This window comes from Drosophila nasuta, chromosome 3, assembly GCF_023558535.2.
Source record: "Drosophila nasuta strain 15112-1781.00 chromosome 3, ASM2355853v1, whole genome shotgun sequence".
NCBI lineage: Eukaryota > Metazoa > Arthropoda > Insecta > Diptera > Drosophilidae > Drosophila > Drosophila nasuta.
In genome coordinates this window covers 25,189,583-25,211,220 of record NC_083457.1, presented here as the reverse complement: position 1 = coordinate 25,211,220, position 21,638 = coordinate 25,189,583, and the positions used below count along the sequence as shown (strand labels likewise).

The 21,638-nt window shown below is 38.0% G+C and overlaps 3 protein-coding genes across 11 annotated transcripts in view; all 3 read left to right on the top strand.

The window, feature by feature from the left end:
• The window catches only part of LOC132791443 (protein grainyhead), a 50,025-nt gene extending 47,024 nt beyond the window's left edge, over window positions 1–3,001 (top strand). For 6 of the 7 annotated variants that reach the window (XM_060800360.1, XM_060800357.1, XM_060800358.1 and 3 more), the window contains 2 exons: window positions 678–742; window positions 1,126–3,001. In XM_060800360.1, coding sequence (XP_060656343.1) covers window positions 678–742; window positions 1,126–1,252 — 192 coding nt within the window. In that variant the 3' untranslated portion in view covers window positions 1,253–3,001. The remainder of the gene's footprint in view (window positions 1–677; window positions 743–1,125) is intronic. The other variant, XM_060800359.1, reaches the window with a different exon arrangement.
• A 1,275-nt stretch (window positions 3,002–4,276) lies between these two features.
• LOC132791445 (calcium release-activated calcium channel protein 1) lies at window positions 4,277–20,968 on the top strand. 3 transcript variants are annotated; one of them, XM_060800368.1, is made up of 4 exons: window positions 4,277–4,731; window positions 12,914–13,459; window positions 18,439–18,585; window positions 20,023–20,968. In XM_060800368.1, the coding sequence occupies exons 2-4, from the start codon at window positions 12,968–12,970 to the stop codon at window positions 20,557–20,559; spliced, it is 1,176 nt and encodes a 391-aa protein (XP_060656351.1). In that variant the 5' UTR covers window positions 4,277–4,731; window positions 12,914–12,967; the 3' UTR covers window positions 20,560–20,968. The 3 variants fall into 3 exon arrangements, with proteins under 3 accessions (XP_060656351.1, XP_060656350.1, XP_060656349.1); XM_060800367.1 differs by lacking the exon at window positions 4,277–4,731 and having other exon boundaries at window positions 12,618–13,459; XM_060800366.1 differs by lacking the exons at window positions 4,277–4,731; window positions 12,914–13,459 and adding an exon at window positions 15,995–18,363.
• On the top strand, window positions 7,998–10,024 carry LOC132791446 (uncharacterized). The gene has a single exon (XM_060800369.1). The coding sequence runs from the start codon at window positions 8,835–8,837 to the stop codon at window positions 9,660–9,662; it is 828 nt and encodes a 275-aa protein (XP_060656352.1). The 5' UTR covers window positions 7,998–8,834; the 3' UTR covers window positions 9,663–10,024.
• Window positions 20,969–21,638: the final 670 nt, after the last annotated feature.

The window sequence follows — 21,638 nt, the reverse complement described above, 5'->3', positions numbered from 1 at the left end:
CTATAGCTTAATATTATTTATTTCTTTGTCAAAAATCAAATTTACATTTCAAATCCAATTAAATTTTATTTTGTTTACGCATTCAAAGCATACAAACCGATTAACCCAAAATTGATATTTTTAAGATATTTGTAATAATTTAAAACCAATATTCAATCTTAAAGAGAAACCAGGCTTGCAGCCTTGAAAAACAAAAAATATATATGTGAAAGGATCGTATTGTAGTTGAAACTAATTGAAGCGTCGTAACCATGTCTCATAAAAACAGCTGTCAACCTCATCAAATCAAAACAACCAAAACACATCAGTAGATGATCCAACCAATTAAAATTTATATATATATTATATATAACTACACTTAACACACAATGCAATGTGGCACAAAAACAAAAAAGTTGGGAACGAACGACTTAAAGATTGGCTAAGAGCAGAAAACAAAAGAAACGAAAAATAAAAAATCAAATTGAAAATTGAAAATTGAAGAAAGAGAAAAGAGAAATCGCAAAAACAAATGAACAAAATCACAAACACACACAAGAGTTATAAGAGAAATATTTTAGTTTTCTAGTTAGTTTTTGAACCACTCTCTCGTTACTCGTTACTCGCTACTCGTTACTCGTTACTCGTGCAAAACACAACAGACAAAACATCATATTTCTCTCGTTTCTCAATTGCAGATTGAAAACAAATACAAAATCTCAACAACGAGCATAAATAACATTTATCGCACAAATAAGAAGGGGTAAGTAAGGCGGCAATTCTTTTTTGCCCAGTGCTAAACACTACACTACACTATACTACACCAAAGTGACACTACACTACACACGACACAACATCACGAACCACCAGCAACCACCACCATCACCCACCGCACCACCAAACACCATCATAATAAAAAAAACGAAGAAGAAACGAAATTACAAAATTTTATCACACGTTCATCCTGTAGTTAAGTCTAAGACTAATTTCTGGCATGAGGCATGGGGTGCTAAAAAAAAAACAAAAAAAAGAAAAATAAATAAAATGGATGCGAACCGACGAAATAATACGCTCTCTATTGACTTTCCTCTCCTTCACAAACTCGCAATCTATTTAATAACACGAGTTGTCTTTAATCTATTGCAGGATTACGGCGAAAATTGATGATGATATGATATCTTTCTACTGCAACGAGGACATCTTCTTGCTGGAGGTGCAACAAATCGAGGATGACCTGTACGATGTGACGCTCACGGAGCTGCCCAATCAGTAGTCGCGTGCTCTCAAAATCAACACTTACCCCTCCCCCCGAACATACACTCCCCCACAACACACACACACATACACACTCAAAAATGTGGACACAATTTTGCTAACAAAAAAGTTGTTTCAATAAGCCATTTATATACATATTTAGAAATGTTAAGTTTAGTCCTTAGAGCAGCGTAATATGTCTATCGATAACGATAACGATAACTGAAAACTGAACAAAAATCGAGAACAAATTCGGCGGCGATAACAAAATGTTTAGCTGTACTTATTATGTATATGCATGATATTTGTTTTTTTTTATACATATATATCTGTTATTTTAGTAACAATGAGATTACAACAATTCTTTAACAAATTTCAATGCTGTAATTAAGTGAAATTATTCAGATACATCAGATAGATATATCTATACCCATATATATATATATATATATATATATATACAATACATATACACGTATCTATGCGTATGTCTTAAGTAAATTTACAAAACAAGAATAGAGTGCAAAATGTCTGTCCAGTAAAACGTAAGTTCGCTCTTCCCCCCCGCTCCCTTTAGCTAGACCATAGGTCCCGACCTCCCCCTCAAAAAAAAAAAACTCCCCTTACTTTGCTCCCCATACTCTATTAAAATATATATGTTTATCTTTATCTATATGCTAACTGATAAATCAAGCTAATGAATTGTACTCGTCTTAAGTCAACATTTTTATTATTGTTAAATATACAAAACAACACAACAAATTGTAATATTTTTTTTCCAAAAAAAAACTAAAACCTCCTTCCTTCCCCTTCCCTTGATCGTTTGTTCTACGCCCATGCCCTATTGCCCTTTGACCTTGTTATTTGTGGCTATACATATATATAATGTTGAAATATCTAGGATCTCTGCTTAATGAAAACAAAAAAAGAAGCAAGTTAATTAATTAATTCGTTAATTAATGTCGAATGTTTGCCTCCCAAATGCCTAGAACAAAACGAGAAGAATGAAAAGATAACAAAATAAGAATTGTTAACGAAATGGTAAAAAACAAAACAAAACAAAACAAAACAAAAACAAAAAACCACACTTTAAAGTAATTAAATTGTAGTTAATTAAGTCGCTCTGCAATAAAACATGTTGATACAAATCTTAATTAAGTCCAAGTTAAGGCAAGAAACAAAAAAACGAAAAACAAAAAAAAAACATAAACTAAAAATGGAAAAAAGAAACAAAAAACAATTGTGTGCATTTGTTGTAAAACAAAAAAAATCTACAAAATAATCAACAAAACGTTAAAAAGTTGATACAAAACTAAAAAAGAAGATAATATAGAAAGAACGAAGAGTAAGAGAAGCGAGACAAAATCTGAGAAATGCAGAAAAAAGAAATAAGAACGAGAGTTTAATAATAATATGATATCATGCATATATAATAATAATTATAACGATGAGAAATTAAATGAAATGAGATAATTTTATACTTACACATACACATACAGATACACAGTTACACATACAATGACATTTGTGCGTTTACAATCTTTGTTTGCCATAATTAACAGCTTACTTAATTTAATTAACAATTGTTTTACTCGTATTCATTTACCAATTATTACTCGTACATTTAGAAAAGCTGGAAAATTCTTTTGCAGTCCATCTCTTCTGCTTTCCACACACAAATACTCCGCATCAATTGCTACAATCTTGAACAGTACACAGTTCAATGCTCAATACTATTATTACAATTTACAATTTGTTTATAAACATTGCCCCCTTTCTCCCCTTTTCATCCACCTGCCCCCCTTTTCTACATTTGTAAGCAATAATTCTTTTCAATTTGTCATCTTTTCGGTGTTGTACATCACAATTTGTTTTTAGTTATAGTTTCAAATGCAACAACAAAACGAAACAAAACAAGAAAAAAACCACACATAATATTTTATAAATAATTATTATACTTATTATAAATGAGAGAAGTTATTGAAGAATGTGAAGAGTTGAGAGATAGAAGATAGAAGATAGAAGAAGCAGAAAGAACAACAAAAAGATGAGAGAATCGAATATCTTGCCGAAATGTTATAAATCTTTATGTTTAGTTATTAGTTGATAAGTTTTATGCTCTTTCTATCATAAACAAATACATATATGCGTATATACATATACACCTATATATATTTAAAAAGCCAATAATTTATTTTTTGTTACCTGTTGGAAAAGATTCCGCGAAAAATAGTAAAAGTTAAAACTGAGAAACAAGTGAAGAACAACACATACAGATTACACTCATGTATGCATGTACGAACTTGACAAATTTTCTAAAACAAATTGTACAATATTATCATAATGAATACACAAAATTTAAATAAAGAACAAAAAATAAATGTGTTTATGCTCTCTGCTCCTTATTGTTGTGCAATTCGTTTACAGCTCGCTGTTAAAACATGTTCGATGCAACCAGATTACACCACATGCGTATCATACAACACCCCTGTTAGTTAACAGTGCGACAACAGCGCATCTGATTAGCATACGACTGTTAATCAATTTCGGAGAAAGCTGCTGTTGCTCAACAAACCTGACCGCCCACATGTGTTATGCTGTGTTAACAGTGTTGGAGCGCACATTGTTTTGTTTTTGTCGGCGTTGCACTTGAGACTTGTTGCTATAGCAACCGTAACGTTGCGTTCTCGCACTCGCTCTCTTGCTGACTGTCTGCTGTTGAACATGTCTGTTTGGACTTTTCGTAGTTCAGTTTAAGTTTTTCTTTTTGGCTGTGTTGTTGTTGAAGCAGCGAGCAGACCGAGTGTTTTGCCAATAGTTCGCTACATTAGCTTACAAAAAATTAAATGGCAATTATATGAAAGCGTAAATATTTTTATTGCTGTTGGCACTAATATAATTCTAAGAACACACAACTGTGCCTATGATTACCCTTGTTTTCGTTATAACGAGGCCTGATTTTTTTTGTTTGCCGTCAGTTTGTGTATGTGTGTGCGAGATAAGATCCCCGATGATCTTTGGTGTCAGTGTGAATGATAAAACTGATTATAATTAGGGGCACGACGCATCCCGCAAACAAAACTTAACATTTTTGTGTAGCTAGCGGTCTAGTGAAAAGCCCGACGAGTCGCATTTCCACTTCTCAGTTCTCTTCTGCGTGTCTTTCGTGCCGGTTGTGAGTTGCCACTCAGTCGCTGTCCTTCTCTCGCACATCTCCCACTCGACCCCCACACACACACACACACATACAGTTGCACTCGTTACGCTGCACTTTCAAGCTGTGGAATTTGGAATGCCTTAGAAAGCGACAACAGTTGTTGTTAGTTGTTAAAACCGTTACACAAACGACGCTTATCGATCCATTTGTAACGGTTAACCAAAGCAAATGCCAACTAATTGCGTGAGCGAAACATAACGGTACGCCCAAAAAGGATACAAAGAGAGGGACAAGAACAACAGCGACAGGATCATCAACAGCAGCAGCAACAACAACAACAGGTAAGCTGCCATTCTGTGTAATTTATTGTGTAACTGTACTAACACTTTCATTTGTATACCCTGTAATTTGTTGTGTATTGGGGTGGCTTTGATTTTTAAGCGATTTATGTTTTTTTTATTCAAGCAGTCTAATTTGAGCAGCTGTCTAGCCTTATTTGACAATATAATAATAATAATCCTAATTATTTAAATTACCTGTAATCTAAAAATATTCTACCAAAAATATTATTATTGTTATGTGTCAAGTTTGGCACATTATAATAATTTCAAAATTTGACATTGTTCAATTGTAATTACATTGCTCAGCTAATTAGTTTTATATTGTCAAAACTGTAACGATTCATGTTAATGATTTACGAAAGTCTAATAATAGAAGGTACATTTAAATAACCCACAAAATTTTATATTTTCATCAATATAATCATAGTACAATAAGCGAGATAAAACAGTTTAATGAGCTCACTAATTTAAATTAAAAAAAAAAACTATAATTTAAATAATTATAATACTTAATTTAAATTTGCAAATGCAATATTTTTTCGTGGCTTTAAAAAAAGTTTGAAAAGTGGTATCCTTTAGTGCAGTTTAAGTAATTAAAAACGCTAAAATATATTGCAGTGCAGCTCATTGAATATTTTGAATGATTATAGACGCTGGAATTGTAAAAAAAGTGTTTATTTATTTAAATGAATTTAAGTAAATAGAATATAACAGTTTATGCGGTAGATAACAGAATTATACTGTCTTGCAAACTAGGAAAATTTCAAATTGTTAACGCTAGAATTGTAAAATTGTAAAATTCCTTATGGGGTAACTCAGACTTAAAGTGTCGTTTATAATAATTGATACTTTTAAGAAAATCGTCAATTATTTATTTTCATTCTCTATAATTTTGCAAACTTGTTTTTTTCTTACATTCATTACCATTACAGGGTATTTGCTCATTGAATATTTCACTTCCCTACTCAAATTCTGTTTTGCGTATACAAAGATTGAAACTTTCTTAGCGTAGTTTGGTAGTCTAGCATATCTGCTATTCGATCATTGTCCAGCTCTGGAAATGCATTTTAATTGGCTGCCAATTAGACTCAATAAAAAGGGCGCGAGCCAAGTGCACAACAAAGCGGACTGCAGAGCAGTGTGACATTTCGATTCCTGATTCAATTGTGGCACGCGATTGTCAAGTGAATGGAAAGGTTTTTCCAGTAATAACAGTTATTTGCTCATTTCTATTCTGTTGTGTTGTGTTGATGTTGATGTTGACCATCTCGTGTGTCGCAACAGTTTGTTTGTTTAGTCTGGCAGCAACTATTCATCTTCTGTGTGAACAAAAAATGCAACAATCTTATTTATTTAACAATTAGTGAGGGCATTAATTGCTAATCTGTGTGATTAAAGTGCTTGCGCATGTCTCATTTTTTTAGTATACTCGTATTTATCATTTATCAACATTTATAATTACTCTCGGTAATATGCAGATAGTACTTCTGAGATACATGCATAGATGATTAAGTTACAAAGTTCAAATCATGCTCACATCGAATTCCATTCAATGGAAAGAATGATTCGAGTCACATTTCCATATGCAGCTTCCAATTTCCAGTCGCCAGTTGTTAATGAGCGCAGTAACCTTTTTGCCAATAGAACTTTTGCAACTTCCCGGTTTCCAGTTACAGTCACGGTCTGTTTGCATAACTATAAATTATAAATTATAAATTACGGATAGATTATTTCTATGAAAATTTTGATTACTCAATTCAAATTGGCAATGGAGCGAATTAATTGCACAATACTTGATTATGGCATATTTCAGAGTTATTCCGTTTGAAAAACGTCTGGAATATAATTTATTAACCAACTGGCTGGAAATTGAATTCCGAGAGCTGAGATCCAATAAATCATCTTATATGGCTTCTTTCTCACAATGCTGAAGAGATACCAAAGACAATTTCGATGACTTGTGTAAATTGACTTTGGCTTTTATCTTGGCACACATTTCCCAATGTAATCAATAAACGAAACCCAAACAAGCTGAAAATGTCTTGTTGCCTCGTTTAACGTTTATGAACTGTTAACAAGGCCTTTAAACAATATTTCGTTGATCTTGTTTTCGTTATTCGCTTTCGATTTCTGTTCCGATCGCAATTGTTTTGCTTTGTTGTCGGCAATGATGATACACATCTATTTACAATTGAGAGTGAACGAATATCGCTGTAAAATGTGTCGCAAGTTATACTTGTTTTATGATTTATTCATAACAAATTTTTATGGGAAGTGGGTGTGACTTAAAATTATGACGCATGACACCAATTAAATCATTTCTACTGGAAGTGAAGTTAGTAATAAATCTAAGGAACCTATCATATTATAAAAATTCAGGAATTAACTTGAAGTTTATTCGATAAAGTTCCTTAAGAAATAAACCTTTCTTGAACCTTAAGGGTATTCAATATTCGTTGTGTGTTTACTTAATCCGTCAGAGCGACTTCAATGCACTTAAAGCTTGCAGTTGGCTGCCGATAAAGCTTCGTCATGCGATCAGCTGCGCTGAAAGCTTTCGCACTGTTTACTGTGGAACGCATTTACATACATGAATGCTACATTGATTGTTGTGTGGAACACGTTCGCTTAGGAATTTACTGTAATAACTCCGAGCTTGAGAAATTCATAAACCCGTTAGATACGTGAATTTGCGTTCGATGCTATCTTGACAATTCGTGTCAACTAATAAACATTTATTATCGTAAATTAAAAATGCATTAGACAATACAGTTAAGGAGTGCATTACAAAACCATTAAAAATAGACGTGCAAATAATGCAAAGAATGCAAGATGTGCTTATCGTTGTCTTTAAATACACATAAAAAAAAAGTTCAACATTTTTCCCCCATTCAAACAGCAGCTGCCCATGCTGCTGCTGTTTGTGACAAGCGGGTCGCAAAGAGCGAAGTTAACCGCAAAACGTTGTGCTTTTAATCAAAAGTTTTTATAGATTGGCGTCGCGCTTGAGGAAATTGTTAAATGCGCGCAAAGTAATTTCAATTTTTCAATGCGCTCCCCAAAGTCGGAGCAAAGTGAAGAGCGCAACTCTACACGCGTGCTCTCCAATCTCACTCACACACACGCACACTCGCGCCCATGCACGTACAAAGTTTACTTGTTCGCTCTCGCTATCTTTGTCTCGCTAACTTTACGAGCTTTGGCTGCGGCTTTCGCGTGCCTTGCTTGCGGTTGGGCGCTTCTCGTTTTCGTTATTGTTTTCGTGATTTCAGTTTTGAAGATCACTTTGCGCCGAACGGTTGAACAGCGCTCTGTGTGTGCGTGAAACCGAAGCGTGTGCAAGAGAGAGAGAGAGAGAGAGGGAGCCTATAATTAATTTGTGTACTTAAGGCATTAATAAATACAATACGAAACAATAAAAACAAAATCAAGCTGTGCAAACCAAACAGCAACATAAACTTCCCCCCTTGATAACGATTGCGATTTGTGTGACTTCTTCAATCGCGGGTCAAGCCGATCAACGATATCAATGTCAAGTGATCGAGCAACGATCGATTGACAAGTGCGGCGGGGTCAGAAGTGCGCTGATTAAACACCGTTCAATAGAAGCACGAAACGAAACAGAGAAAAAAGAAACGACAAAAAAAACAAAAAAACAAGGTGGAAACGGCGCGAAACACGTTTTGGTTGTGTGTTTTCCAGAAAGCAACGACAACGAACAACGCACAAATCAAATAACAACAAAATAACTGAAATTATTGTCGCTGAAAACAGGCCCCAAAAAAAAAGTGAATACGAAAAAAAACAAAACAATAACAGCACAGCGCAGCCGGCTGTTGTGCTCAGGGCCAGGCTAGATCGTTTTAGACCAGATCGGAAGTGATCGCAGTGAACTTGCCAGCTGAAGTCGAAGCTCAAAGCTCGAACTCGAGCTCGATCTCAATCTCGGAAGCGTGTCGAGTGCTCTGGCCAAATATGAGCATAAGCCACTAGCCTACAGAGACAGACGCGTAATCCAAGCAGCCGTGACTTGCACACATACACATACCTACACACACACACTTATAATAAATATATCGACCTCTCACTCGCACTTGAAGAAGATGGAACGCTCGCATAGCTGCAGCAATTTCGCTGCGCAAACGATTGCGCAACTGCAAGCGGAGCCGCCACTTGCCACCAGCAGCGACAACTTGCCTCAGAGCTGCCACAACAGCCACTTTCCGCCCAACAAGCCGCTGCGCAAGCGCCGCAAGCTGCAGCGCCAACAATCGGTGCATGTAGACGATGCGGCCATGGACTGTGAATGCGCCTATGCCGCCGATCTCGAGGAGAATGTGGATGCGGATGCCGATGATGATGATAATGTGCCGCATCTGCTGCCCAGCAAACATGCCACACAGCTGCTGCAGCGTCATATCTCGTGCAGCAGCCAAAGCAGCGGCGGGCACAGTCGCTGTCTGCGGCACGAGGATTCCTTCGATTCGTGCAGCACGGCACCTGACATGAGTCCCCAAGCGGTGCGGCAACATCGCTTTAGCAGTCTCCTGCTGCGCGACAGTTCCGTCTCCATGCAATCCGACTCGAGTCGCTACTCGAGTGTGGACAGTCTGCTGGAGTCACGCAAACCTGATCCCGAGGCCATACTCATCAATCTGGGCTTTGGCCCCGTCGGCACCGAGGACATGTTGTCACGCATTCCCAAGCGTTTCCTCAAACCCTCCAAGGTGCCGGGCATCGACACGGAGGCGTTCGTCAAGCGTCTGCAGTTGGCCAGCTCGTTGGCCGATTCGAGTGCGCTTGGCTATCGGGGACTCACGTCCAGTTCGGATCAGCCGCCGTCGTCGATTGTGGCGAAGATTATGCAACGCTTCGAGGTTAACAATCAGCGCAAAAAGTCCATGGGCAACATTGGCCACACGATACGCTGATCACTCTGATCACTTGTCAGCGGGGAATTCCCACATTCCTCTTGTATCTTGTATTTTTAGTTGTTAAAATCCCTCATGTCAATTGCAATCCCATTTTATTTTTTGGTTTTAAGTTTTATTCGTAAGTCAGCCAAGCCAAGCCAGCCAAAGGGGATTTTCCCCCGTTTTGTGATGTTCATCTTGTCCATTAGCTGTTAGTTTTGTGCCGCGTACTTAGCTCCATATTATGTTATGTATTGTATTACTGTACCATTCAGAACCCACACATTTGCCCATCTATTTACCATTGTTTAGCATTACGAAAAACATTGTTAGAACTTAAGATTTTAAGCATTAAAAATACGCAAATTTACAAATTGAAATGATGGAAATTTTATTTATTTATTTTTGCTTAGAATGTAGGTTTCTATACGCAACAACAGTAGTTCTAGGTCAACAAATCGAGTATCTGTTTAAATATTTGCCACGCTCTAAGCAACCGTTAACAGCTGTGTCAGCATAGCAGATACTGTTATGCTAACAGAGAGCTTAAACGAACGTCCTGCAAAGGTCTGTTAATAGTGCATGTTTTACTCTCTTAACTTAGCAGAGTTGTTGATATATGTAAACTGTTAGGCTAACAGAGCAATTGTCCTATCTGTTAAGAGTGCTTGCTTTACAGTGTAAAGTTTACACTTTTAACTTAGCAGAGCTGTTGACATACACTGTTCAGCTAACATAGCGATTGTCCTATCTGTTAAGTGTGCTTGTTTGACACTTTTAAGTTAACAGCGATCGTTCTATAACTTAACAGCGCTGTTGCTTTATCTTTAAACTTAGCGCAGATCATTCTATCACTTAACAGCGCTGTTGGTTTACACTTCGAACTTAACAGAGCTGTCAGCTGCATATTTATGAAGCTTCAACAAATGGCGTATTTTTTATTGATTAGAATTATGTATGCTGTGCTGTTAAATTTAGCAACCTTCGTCATAAGCCAGACAAACAAAACGTCAACACCAAGCAAAAAATAATAATAACAAAAAAAAAGTACAAAGTATAAGAAGCAGAAGGAAAATAACAAACAAATTCATTTGCAAACTTGAAGATATCTACACAAATACATTTTCAAGGGCCCGTGACTGTAGTTGGGCATATCTAGAAAAAATACTTAATATATTATAAATATTTGTTATTGTCGTTGTTGTTGTTGTCGATTGTTGTTTCTGTTGTCGACTGTTGTTGCTATTGTTGTTGTCGCTACTTTGTTATCGAAAGGCAATTTTCGTTCTGAGAATTATGGTTTATTATTAGCTCGATGACTTGACGAAAAAATGTAAACGAGGCTCTGAAAGAGGTGAGCTGAGCAAGTAGAGTGCTGCTTGGAGGGCGATTTTGTGAGTACTACAAGTATTTATTTGTTGTACTTGAGTTTATTGATTTTAATTGGCATTAATTGTGCTGGGCCCAAACGTGTGCCGAGAGCAGAGAAGTCGAAGCAAGTTCCTGGTCCACAATCCACAATCATCATCACGATCATGGCGTATGCAATTGAAATGAGACTCCCAGTTGAACCGTGTGACTCTTTGTCTATTTCGAATTGTCTATTTGCCGTTTGCCGTTTGCCATTTGCAAAAGCAAACAAAGCGTCGCAGTTTGCTGATAGTCTGATAAGAATTGTATTTACGCATATTTGTGTTTGCGACACCTTCAAAGGTGGCGCAGGGCAGGCAAAAGAAGAAGCAGAAGAAGAACCCCCACCCAGGAAATCCATTAACAAAAAAAAAACCCAAAAGCAAAATAAATAATATAAAACGATACTGATGCGGCACATGACTCGACCCAGGCACTAACTGTTGCTGTAGCTGTTGCTGTAGCTGTATCTATTTGCCAAATTAATTCACAAGCAAAACCAAAAGCAGAATCCGATAAAAGAAACTATAGGTAAAAGACATTTACATACCGATTTATTTACATATCAATCTGTATCTGTATCTTTGTTGAGGCTGCAACTGTATCTCGCAGATACAAGTACTCAAGTACAATTACTATGTGTCGCTCAGGTAACTGATTGACAGAGCGCTTTCTTCGGCGACTTGTGGCAAGTTGCTAAGCTGGCAAGTTCAAGGCATAGACAGGCAAACATATACACACATGTATGTATGTGTGTTTGCTTGACAAAAATAAAAGCAGCTCGTCGAACGCCCACGCCGGAAGCGAAAAAAGCAAAACAGCAATATCAACAAAGGCAAAAACTGCGAAAGCGTAGCGAGACAACAAATATAACAACAGCAGCAGCATATGCAAAATTAAAATGTATGTCACTGCTAGCGGAGAAGAATGCATTTCATTTATTTGCGTTCAAAATAATTTAATTAGCTCACAATTCGTGGGCGTTTGATTAATGGGCCTAACGGCATTTGCTCTTTTTTATTCATTTTATTCTCAATATATTTAGCTTTTTGGCAACATTGGCATTCAAATTACCACACGAACATAATTTATGGCCAGTGTTTTAATTTTAGCATTTAAACATTTGTTTAAGCTTATTTGATTACTTTATTTATATGTGCCATATTTAAAGATGGCGCGCAAAATGGCAGCGCTGCCAACTGCAGTTGCAGTGCAGTGTAGCGTTGCCACCGTACATAATAAACGACAGTGAGTTTCTCAGTTGAGCAACGCTTTTCACATAATATTTTGAAATGCAATAAAATGGCTAAAAACAAATGAGGAAAATAGAAAACCTATTCTATAGCCAATACATATATTATTTGAATGCTAAATACAAGCAAAAAAGATTTTGTCCTCTTCTAATCATGTTGCAACTTGCAAGACAGTAAACACAACCAAGAAACTGAAAAAAAATTCGTTAAATTATAAATGGTATATTTTAGGGCTGGAGTAGTATTCATTTGATATATTGGGTATTTCTTAAAGCCATTGGCGCGGTCACACTGCCTGCTGATTATTAGTCTGATTTTGTTGTCTCAGTTGTTCGCACTGTTGACGCTAGAAAAAAGCGCGTACTTAATATGTGAACATAAGCAATACGTCTTAATAATAATTAATATGTAAATTACTGTCGTATACAGCTGTTTTAATTTTAATTTACCCACTGTTCCTAACGTACTTAATCCACCAACACAACTTGTCTCTTGTCGCGCCGTCTCTGTCTGTCTCGTTCGTCTTGTGTATTGTGTGTGCTTGTTTTCTTATTCTTCTGGCGTCTTTATTGGAATACATACAAACAAAATGGGTGCTTTCTCAAGGAATTTGGACGCCGCTTTCGCCGCAACTGAGAAGACGCCCCAGTACTGCTCAAGATGTCTGTGTGGCACACAACAAGCTCAGCTGGTGTTGGCCTAGAGACGGTCAACGCAACCTCAGCATCCAATCAATTGCAACAACTGCAACAGCAGCCACAACAACAGCAACAACAACAATCGACGACGCCAGCGTCAATCAAAGCCCTACGCCATTCTGCCGGCAATTTGAACTTGAGTACATTCGTACACCCAATTGGCAGTGAGATTAACACGTCAGCGAGTGCTCAGCATTTTCAGCACGTCGTCGCCGCCGCCGTCGCAGCAGCAACTACAATAGCAACTGGTCAACAGCACCAAAATCAGCAGTTGCATTTCCATCCATACAACAATAACAATAACAATCACAGCAACAATAATAATAATCACTTTGGCAGTAGTTCGGGCAGCAGCAATAACGGTAACGGCAACGGCGGCGCTTTCGCCTTCAAACGTTCCAGCTTTAGCAACTCGGCATCACAGCTGCCAACATCCAGTCAGAATCTCTCAAAGGTAAGTTCAAAAATATATTTACAAATCAATCATATTTGCACACTTTTTTTCCTCATTATTCATTCCTCCTCCCACTCACTCATTCTCTCTCGCCTTCATCTTATACGCGATATTTATTTGGTGGAAAGTTTAAGCCGCAAACGCGCTGCTGGCAATTCTCCAAAGCGAAAACAACAACAAATTGCGGCGAATTCGTCGCGTTTCACGGGCAACGAATTCTCGCCTTAAACTTGGCCTCCATTTCAAGTGGAACCAGATCCCACTCGCTTTGCGTGTATTAGGAGAGCGTCTCTCGCTCTATGCTTATGTTTGTGTGTGCGTGTGTAATATTTAAAAAAATATTATTTTTACCTGCGACTTATTTTTGTTGCTTTTTCACATTGTACAATCGATCTTGCCGCTGACGTCATGTGAGGCTCTCTCTATTGCTGTTCTTTTTTTGGATAACTCAGAACTCAAAATGTTTTCGCCCCATCCTTAAATTCAAATAAATTGGCCTCGTGCTGCGTTTATTGTTGTGCACACCCTTGGTAGGGTTTTTATCACATGTTGGCATGCGATAAACAAAAATTTGGCGACTTTAATGATGCCCCCTCCTTGTTTGCTTAATCTGTTTGTATTCCAATATCAATTTTGCTTTCAATTCCAACGGCAACGAAGCGAATTCGAGTTGTGATAACGTTGTAAAGAACTTAACACAACATAAATACACACAACGCGTAAACTTCGATTAAACATGAAATAAAAGCAAATTCCGCTAAACCGACATTTGTAAGCTTTTTAGGAGAATAAGTGGGTTAAATTTGATAAAGACATTAAGGTCGTTACTTGCTATTCACAATTGCAAACTTCAATCAACTTTAAAAACAAGCACTTGTTTGACAGAATTGTAATTTAAAAATACGATAATGATTTCATAGTGTAGATGCAGCCTTTTGTTAATTATTATTAGGTGAAAGCCTTGTATAAAGTTCAGTATTAATAGTAAGTTTATTTATGCGGTTAATTTATTTTCTCTAGATTACGAAACCTATCGGACTTATAAAAAATAAATAAATAATAAAGTCTACAATAGAACTAGCACTTTCCAAAGTATATAATTATAATAATTCATTTTAAAACAACAAACTAAATGTTCATAATAGTTATTTCAATTTGAAGAGATATCGTTGCTTATCAATTGTAACTTGGCAAAACTTGTATACCTCTCATTGGTTGAGCTTCTCGACCTATGATTTGATTATTCTTTAAATAGACTTAGTAGTTAGGTTATCAGATATCACTTTGAGATAGTTATGAATACAGCAGACCTCAGGAATTACATAAGATTACTTCATTTTATAACAAGTGAAAGTAAAAATAATACTGTGAAATATTTTTATGTAAGTAATATTGCATATCCCAAAGACTTATTCCAAATTGTACTTATTAAATTTCAATTTGGTATTTCTGCAAACCTTCCTATATTATAAATTCTAAGTTGTTAAAATATTGTGTATTTCTTGTTGATTTCTTTAGTAAATATATTAATTACACAAAAGTTTAATAATAAAATCTGCTTAACATTTTCTTATCTATTATTTACTTTGGATTTAAAATCATTGTAGTTTCCTTCAAGAGACTGGAATTGAAAGTTGAAAATGTACAGAGTAGGGAGATTCAAAATCTGTGGTTGAAGTATTGAATAAAAGGAACGCGGTTTATTGATATTTATTTGTTTTGTGGTTGGGCATTAATCACACTCCGTCAAGTGTTAACCGTTCTCCATTATCATCATTACTGTGATATATATATTTAAGGAGAAAACCATCAATACTGGAAATTGCAATCGGATCGTTAGCTTCGAACGACAGTTCTTTCCAGAAGTTATTCGTGGAACGGGGTGCGACACCTGTGTATGAGTATAAGCACATTAATTGGCCATTTGTATTACATTCCAGTCGCTTTCTGTCGATGCTTTCCCTTCATTTTGTTAATTGATTGGTGTCAACTGAATGGTCAGCGTTGTCATCTATAAAAATCTAATTGAATGTACATTCAATCACTGCATAGTTCAGGGTTATGACCGACCAACAAATAATATGCCAACTGCCAATTGTGCCAAGTGGTGAACAAGCAGCATTTTGTATCATTTCATTTCCCCATTGATGAGCATCAGATGGGCGACAGGTAGAAAATACGCTGATTGATCGCTGCCAAGAGAGTGTGGGAGAGAGTGAGACAGTGGGAGAGAGCGAGAGCGAGAGTGGGAGCAAAGACTGTCCACACCGACGCGTCGCACTTCTGTCTCGTTTTTGCATTTTGTAATTTTGGTTGTTTTCCGCTTTCCGTTCTGTTTCTGTTTCTGTTCACATGTGCTGCCCCTCGAGCCGCCAATGTTTTTTTTAGTTTCTTTTCTATTCGGTTTAATTCAAATGGCACTTTGTAATTCGATTTTCTATTGTTATATTGTAGTTGTTGTTATTGTTGTTGTTTCTGTCGTCGCAGGCTGCCGTTGTTGTCGTCGCCGTCGTCGTCGACGTCGTCGCCAAATTGATTGTCGAATTTGAATATCACGCGCGCCGCCGCCGACAGTTCAGCAACCAACGCCAACGTCGTCGCATCGACATCGCCATCGCCGTATCAGTATCAGTTAGTTGTTAACTAGACGTTGTCGCGCGCTCGCACCTTCAACCAACCGCCCACCACCCACTACTTACCGATTCACGCAGCAATCGACCGACCACCACAGCAACAAATCTCACCGGCGCGTTTGTGCATGTGTGTGTGTGAGTCTGGCAAGGAATACGGAGAGTGCACAAGACCAAAGGAGAGAGTGAGGAACAAAAACTGTGGCTAAATAGTTGAAATTTGTCGATATCGAGCCGCATTGCAATTCAATTTAATTAAAATTAATTCATTTGTCTTCGTCGCTTCGTTCCGTTGCCGTGAACTTGTCCCCGTGATCGTGATTAATGCCTTTTGTTTTTGTTGAGCGCACAAAAGGAAACGATAAAAGTTAAGTGCGCCTAAAACGCGTCTCCATAATCGCAGTTCTAATGATCGGTAATCGTTTATCGATTCGGAAAGCTTAGCTCACGTACGATACCAATACACGCATACATGGCAGACGTGCTCATAAATATGTGCTAAATTGTGTTATTGTGCTTTATTGACACATTCATTTTACATTTTTATATGCTATAAAATGTTTATAAATAAAAAGTAAATATTTAAATACGCTAGACTAGCCACAAACACACACATTCGCACACACACACACACAAGCTAATGCCAAAACACGCAAAGAGCTGCAAGAAGAAAGAGAGAGAGAGAGCACTAACAAGCTGCTAAACAGTTTGTTGCCAAGAAGCCGACCGACAATTAAACCAAGCAAACGATTATTGTGTGTGCGTGTCGCAGTGTGAGTGCAATTGCCTTCCAATCAATACGCGAAGACGTCGGGCAAACAGAAAACAAGCAAACAATAAAAATTAATAAGAACAAACTGGAAACTGCAAAAACAACAAGAAACAGCAAAGTGAGCGCTATCAGCAACAGCCATCTATTATACTGAATGGCAAGAACGCAGCCAAGTGAAGCGAGCTTTTTTTGTGTCGTGTATTGAGAGCAGCTTAGACTGTTCACTGCTCAGAGAGCGAAAGCTTAAAGTGATAGTGCAAAGGAATTGCCAAAGTGTTACGCTCTCTTTTACTTTTTACACTTCGACTTACACTTAAAGTTTGAGCGTTTTAACAAAAAAAAAAAAACTTTGAAATTCAAAATAAATTCTAATACACAACATGCAAATAAAGAACCGTGTGTGTGTGTTTGTGTAAGTGTTAAGGCTGATAAGCAGTATGTACGCATAAACAGAAGGGAGAGAGTAGTGAATAAGTGAGAGCAAGAAAGTGAAGTGCAACAAAACAGCCTAATTAAATTGACAATACAAACAACAACTGCACATGCGTTCCAATTGCTTTGAGGTGCCGCTTAAACCGCCGCGACGCCAAAAGCTTTCGCAATCAACAGACAACCAAAGGGAGAAGGGCGAACTGCAAGGAGCGACAAAGAAGGAGAGAGAACAACTGTTGACACAGAATCTATCCGGCAGCAAAAGTAGCACCAACATAATGTACTCAAATCTACGCTACGCTCGCACAAATCTCAGCCACAGCAGCCTGCTGCTGAATCAACAGCAGAGCTCATTTGATGGCAGCGAGCATCCCACATCGACAACGGAGCGAACTGAGAGCAGCGAGACGCTCGACACGCCGCTATCAACAACAACCCGGGAGCTACCCAACGAGAGGGAGCGCGAACGCGAGCGAGAGAGCGAGAAGGAAGTGCTCTCTCAACAAGCGTTGCCACTGTCACTGCCATTGGCTGCCGCCAACCGCCCGCTGCTGCCCCCTGCGGCAAGCAGACGCTATGCGCTAGCAAGTGCGCTGCATGCCACAGCGAAGCTAGCGGCCAGCGTGGATGCCTATACAGCAGCGGCCACTGCCAATGCGGCGAACAACTCAGCGAGTGCTGCTGGGCATTGCCATGGCGACTACAGTCTCTGTGATTCGTATCGCCCCTCGAGACTGAGTCAGTACCAACAACAGCAGCAGCAGCTACAGCAACAGCAACAGCAATTGGGATTCAGTCGTTACACCCACTCGGTGCCGAGCAGCATTGTCGGTTCGACGCGATATTTAAACTACAGCAATTTGCATTCGAATTCGCCGCACGCGAGCTCGCGTCGCTTCAACGCGCAGCAACAAGCATCGCCGCCACCTCCGCTGTCGTCGTCGTCTGCTTCAGCGTCAGCTTCAGCGACTTCGCCACCGTTGTTCCCATTGCCAGGGTCAGGGACAGGGACAGGGTTAGGGCCAGCAGCAGCAGCAGCCGCAGCAGCTGTAGCACCACCACCCCCTATAGTACAGTCATACTCCAGTGCATGCCCTCCTATTAAGTTGCGCACATATCAAGAGCATCAACTCTCTCGTTTTCAGCCACGCCGCACCGCCCGCAGCAGCATGTCGCAGTCTGGCGAGGATCTGCACTCGCCCACCTATTTGTCCTGGCGCAAGTTGCAGCTCAGCCGAGCCAAGCTGAAGGCGTCCAGCAAGACATCAGCGCTTCTATCTGGATTCGCCATGGTGAGTGTACTTCTTATCTTTTCCTTCTTTTTTTTTTACTAAAGTTATCGCATTAAGTACGTAATTAGTTGGGCTGATTTGTAGCAGCATAACTGTATAAATATAAATATAATTTAATTAAAAGTTCAAATATTTTTGAATGCCCTGTAAACATCAAATAGTTGCATAGAGCGTGCTAGCCGTATAACTACACGCAAAATAAATAGGATAGAGCATTTAGTATCCAATGAAAACTTAAATTCGATTTATACATTTATTAATGATATTTGCCTAAATTATTTCTATATTATTTATTTATTTTACCAAAAGGTACACTGAAATTCGATTTATATGGTACATTTAGTATAGATAGCTTGTCTTCATTATTTGTATTTTATTTATTTTCATTAATATCCAATGAAAACTTCAATTTGATTTATACATTTGTTATAAATAATTTGTCTCAATTATTTATATTTAATTTATTTTTCCTTATCATACATTCACTTAGGCTTATGATACATCATTTAGTCATCCAAATTTGTATTATTTTTTTTTACTACAAACATTGTTAACAATATTATAATTACCAAGATAAAGTGTGGGAAGGAAAAACTAACTTCGTTATAAAGAGTTAATCTTGCTTATCTATATAAAAACATATTTTATGGTTAATACACGCAAATCTTAACTTACTATACATGTAATACTTCAGTTCTTCAAACTATAGAGTAATATTACCATTGTTAAACATTCAAAAGCTTGCTTTAATATAGAGTGAATTTAACAAACAGATTATTTATTTTAGTCGGGGAAAAAGTTTAGTTAGCTGACGTGATTTCAAGTTTATAACAAACATGTATGTTTTTTGTTTAAAATTTTAAACATCTAATTTGCTTTCATCAATCATCTGTATGATGCATGTTCGAACATATTATATATAGGGTATTTAGGGAAACAATTTTTACTTGATTAACTTTAATTTCTATTATTCACCATACATACTATATTTTTAATATTAATATACTCAACATGTCGAGCATGTTCAATACAATTTAGTCATACATTATGTAAAAATTAATAGGATGTGTAAACAGGGTATTTATCATTCGATCAGTCTGTGTCGGCACTTAATTGTTGGCATACCACTGTGAAATATATAGCGGGCAAACAAACAGGCGAGGATAATCGCATAAATATGCATGAATATCTATCGAATATATTCGCACTGCTGCTGCTTCGGTTGCTGCCAAAAAGGCCGCAACAAGAATTGGCTAATAATATAATTAAAGCACACACACATATATACATACATATCTATCATATTCTACATAATGAAAGGCGACAAGTTTGCTAGCAGAGTGCTTCCGCTCTCGGTCTCGCTCTCTCCTGCTCAGTCTTCCGTTTCGGGTTCTCTCATTCCAATTCTAATTGCTCTACTCTCGCTTTTCGTCGCAGGTGGCCATGGTGGAGGTGCAGCTGGATAAGGAGACACTTGTGCCACCCTCGATGTTGGTGGCCTTCGCCATTTGCACCACGCTGCTGGTGGCCGTTCACATGCTGGCGCTGATGATCAGCACCTGTATTCTGCCCAACATCGAGACGGTCTGCAATCTGCACAGCATCTCGTTGGTCCATGAGTCGCCGCATGAGCGTTTGCATTGGTACATTGAGACGGCCTGGGCATTCTCAACGCTGCTGGGACTGATACTCTTTCTGGTGGAAATTGCGATATTGTGCTGGGTGAAGTTCTACGATCTGAGCAAGGAAGCCGCCTGGTCGGCGGTGGTTGTTCTCATACCCGTCATGGTCGTGTTTCTTGCCTTTGCCGTGCACTTTTATCGCTCGCTGGTGACGCACAAATATGAGGTGACCGTGTCGGGTATACGGGAGCTGGAGATGCTCAAGGAGCAGATGGAGCAGGATCATCTCGAGATACACAACAATGCACGCAACAATGGATTTAACTATGGTGCTTCCGGCGATATTGTTTAGCCGCCGAAAGACGAACTCTGGCACCCGAGTAATCGAGTAATCGTTAACATAGAAAAGACATAAATAAGGCCATGGCCAAGAGACGTTAACATTAATTTTTAGACTACAAATCGGTTCAGATGTGGAATTTGTAGCAAATGCAAATTGTGATACGCATAAGGCAATATACTATACTTTATATATAAACATACAATTAAATGAAAAGAAAAGAAAATGAGAAACTACTTTACATACACTTATTAAACGAATAATGTAAGACGATATACGATATTCGATCCGTTTGTTTTGTGTGCACGGATCCGAGTACTTACTGTATATTTATTGGTAGTCCCTATATGTAAGCGATATCTCGCTCGTAATTTATATACTTAATTAAAGAGAATGTTTTATTTTCCTAGACATAAGCAAAGCTGTCGCAATTTCTAACTCCTTTGCTAAGTCCCCCAACTCCTAAGCAGCAGGTTGGTTGCGTGTCAGGCATTGGCCTCCATTCAGCGGGTTAACCTATTGTGGCACAGACAAGACATGTTAGCAGCTTGATTAGAAAAGCAGAGCCAGCCCCCGTCCACGCGACACCCGATTGTGACTGGCACGGTGCAGATGGCAGATGACAAACAACTCAGCGAAGAGTGCACTCGACTGCGGGATACCTGCTACCTAATTTGGGATACTATTAACATTGTACTTACGATTAATTTGATACTTACTGGGTATAAGATCTTTAAACAGCGTGGCTAAATCCTAAAATAAACTATCAACTTGAGTGTCTTTAGCTCTTATGGACTCCGAGATCTAAATGTTTCTGCAGACGGACAGACAGAAAGCAGGATAAATGAGTACTACGCTATAAGAGTGTGCACAACAGCGAGATACCTGCTACCTAATTTTAGATACTATTTGCATTGATTAAACTTAATTGATTGTACTTAAATTTAGGGAGTAATTTGATACTCACTGGGTATAAGCTCATTTTCATGGAATGTATTTAAATCCTAAAATAAACTACCAACTTAGAAGTCTCTAGGTCTTATGAACTCCGAGATATAGTTGTGTTTACAGTCGGATAGATAGAAAGCAGG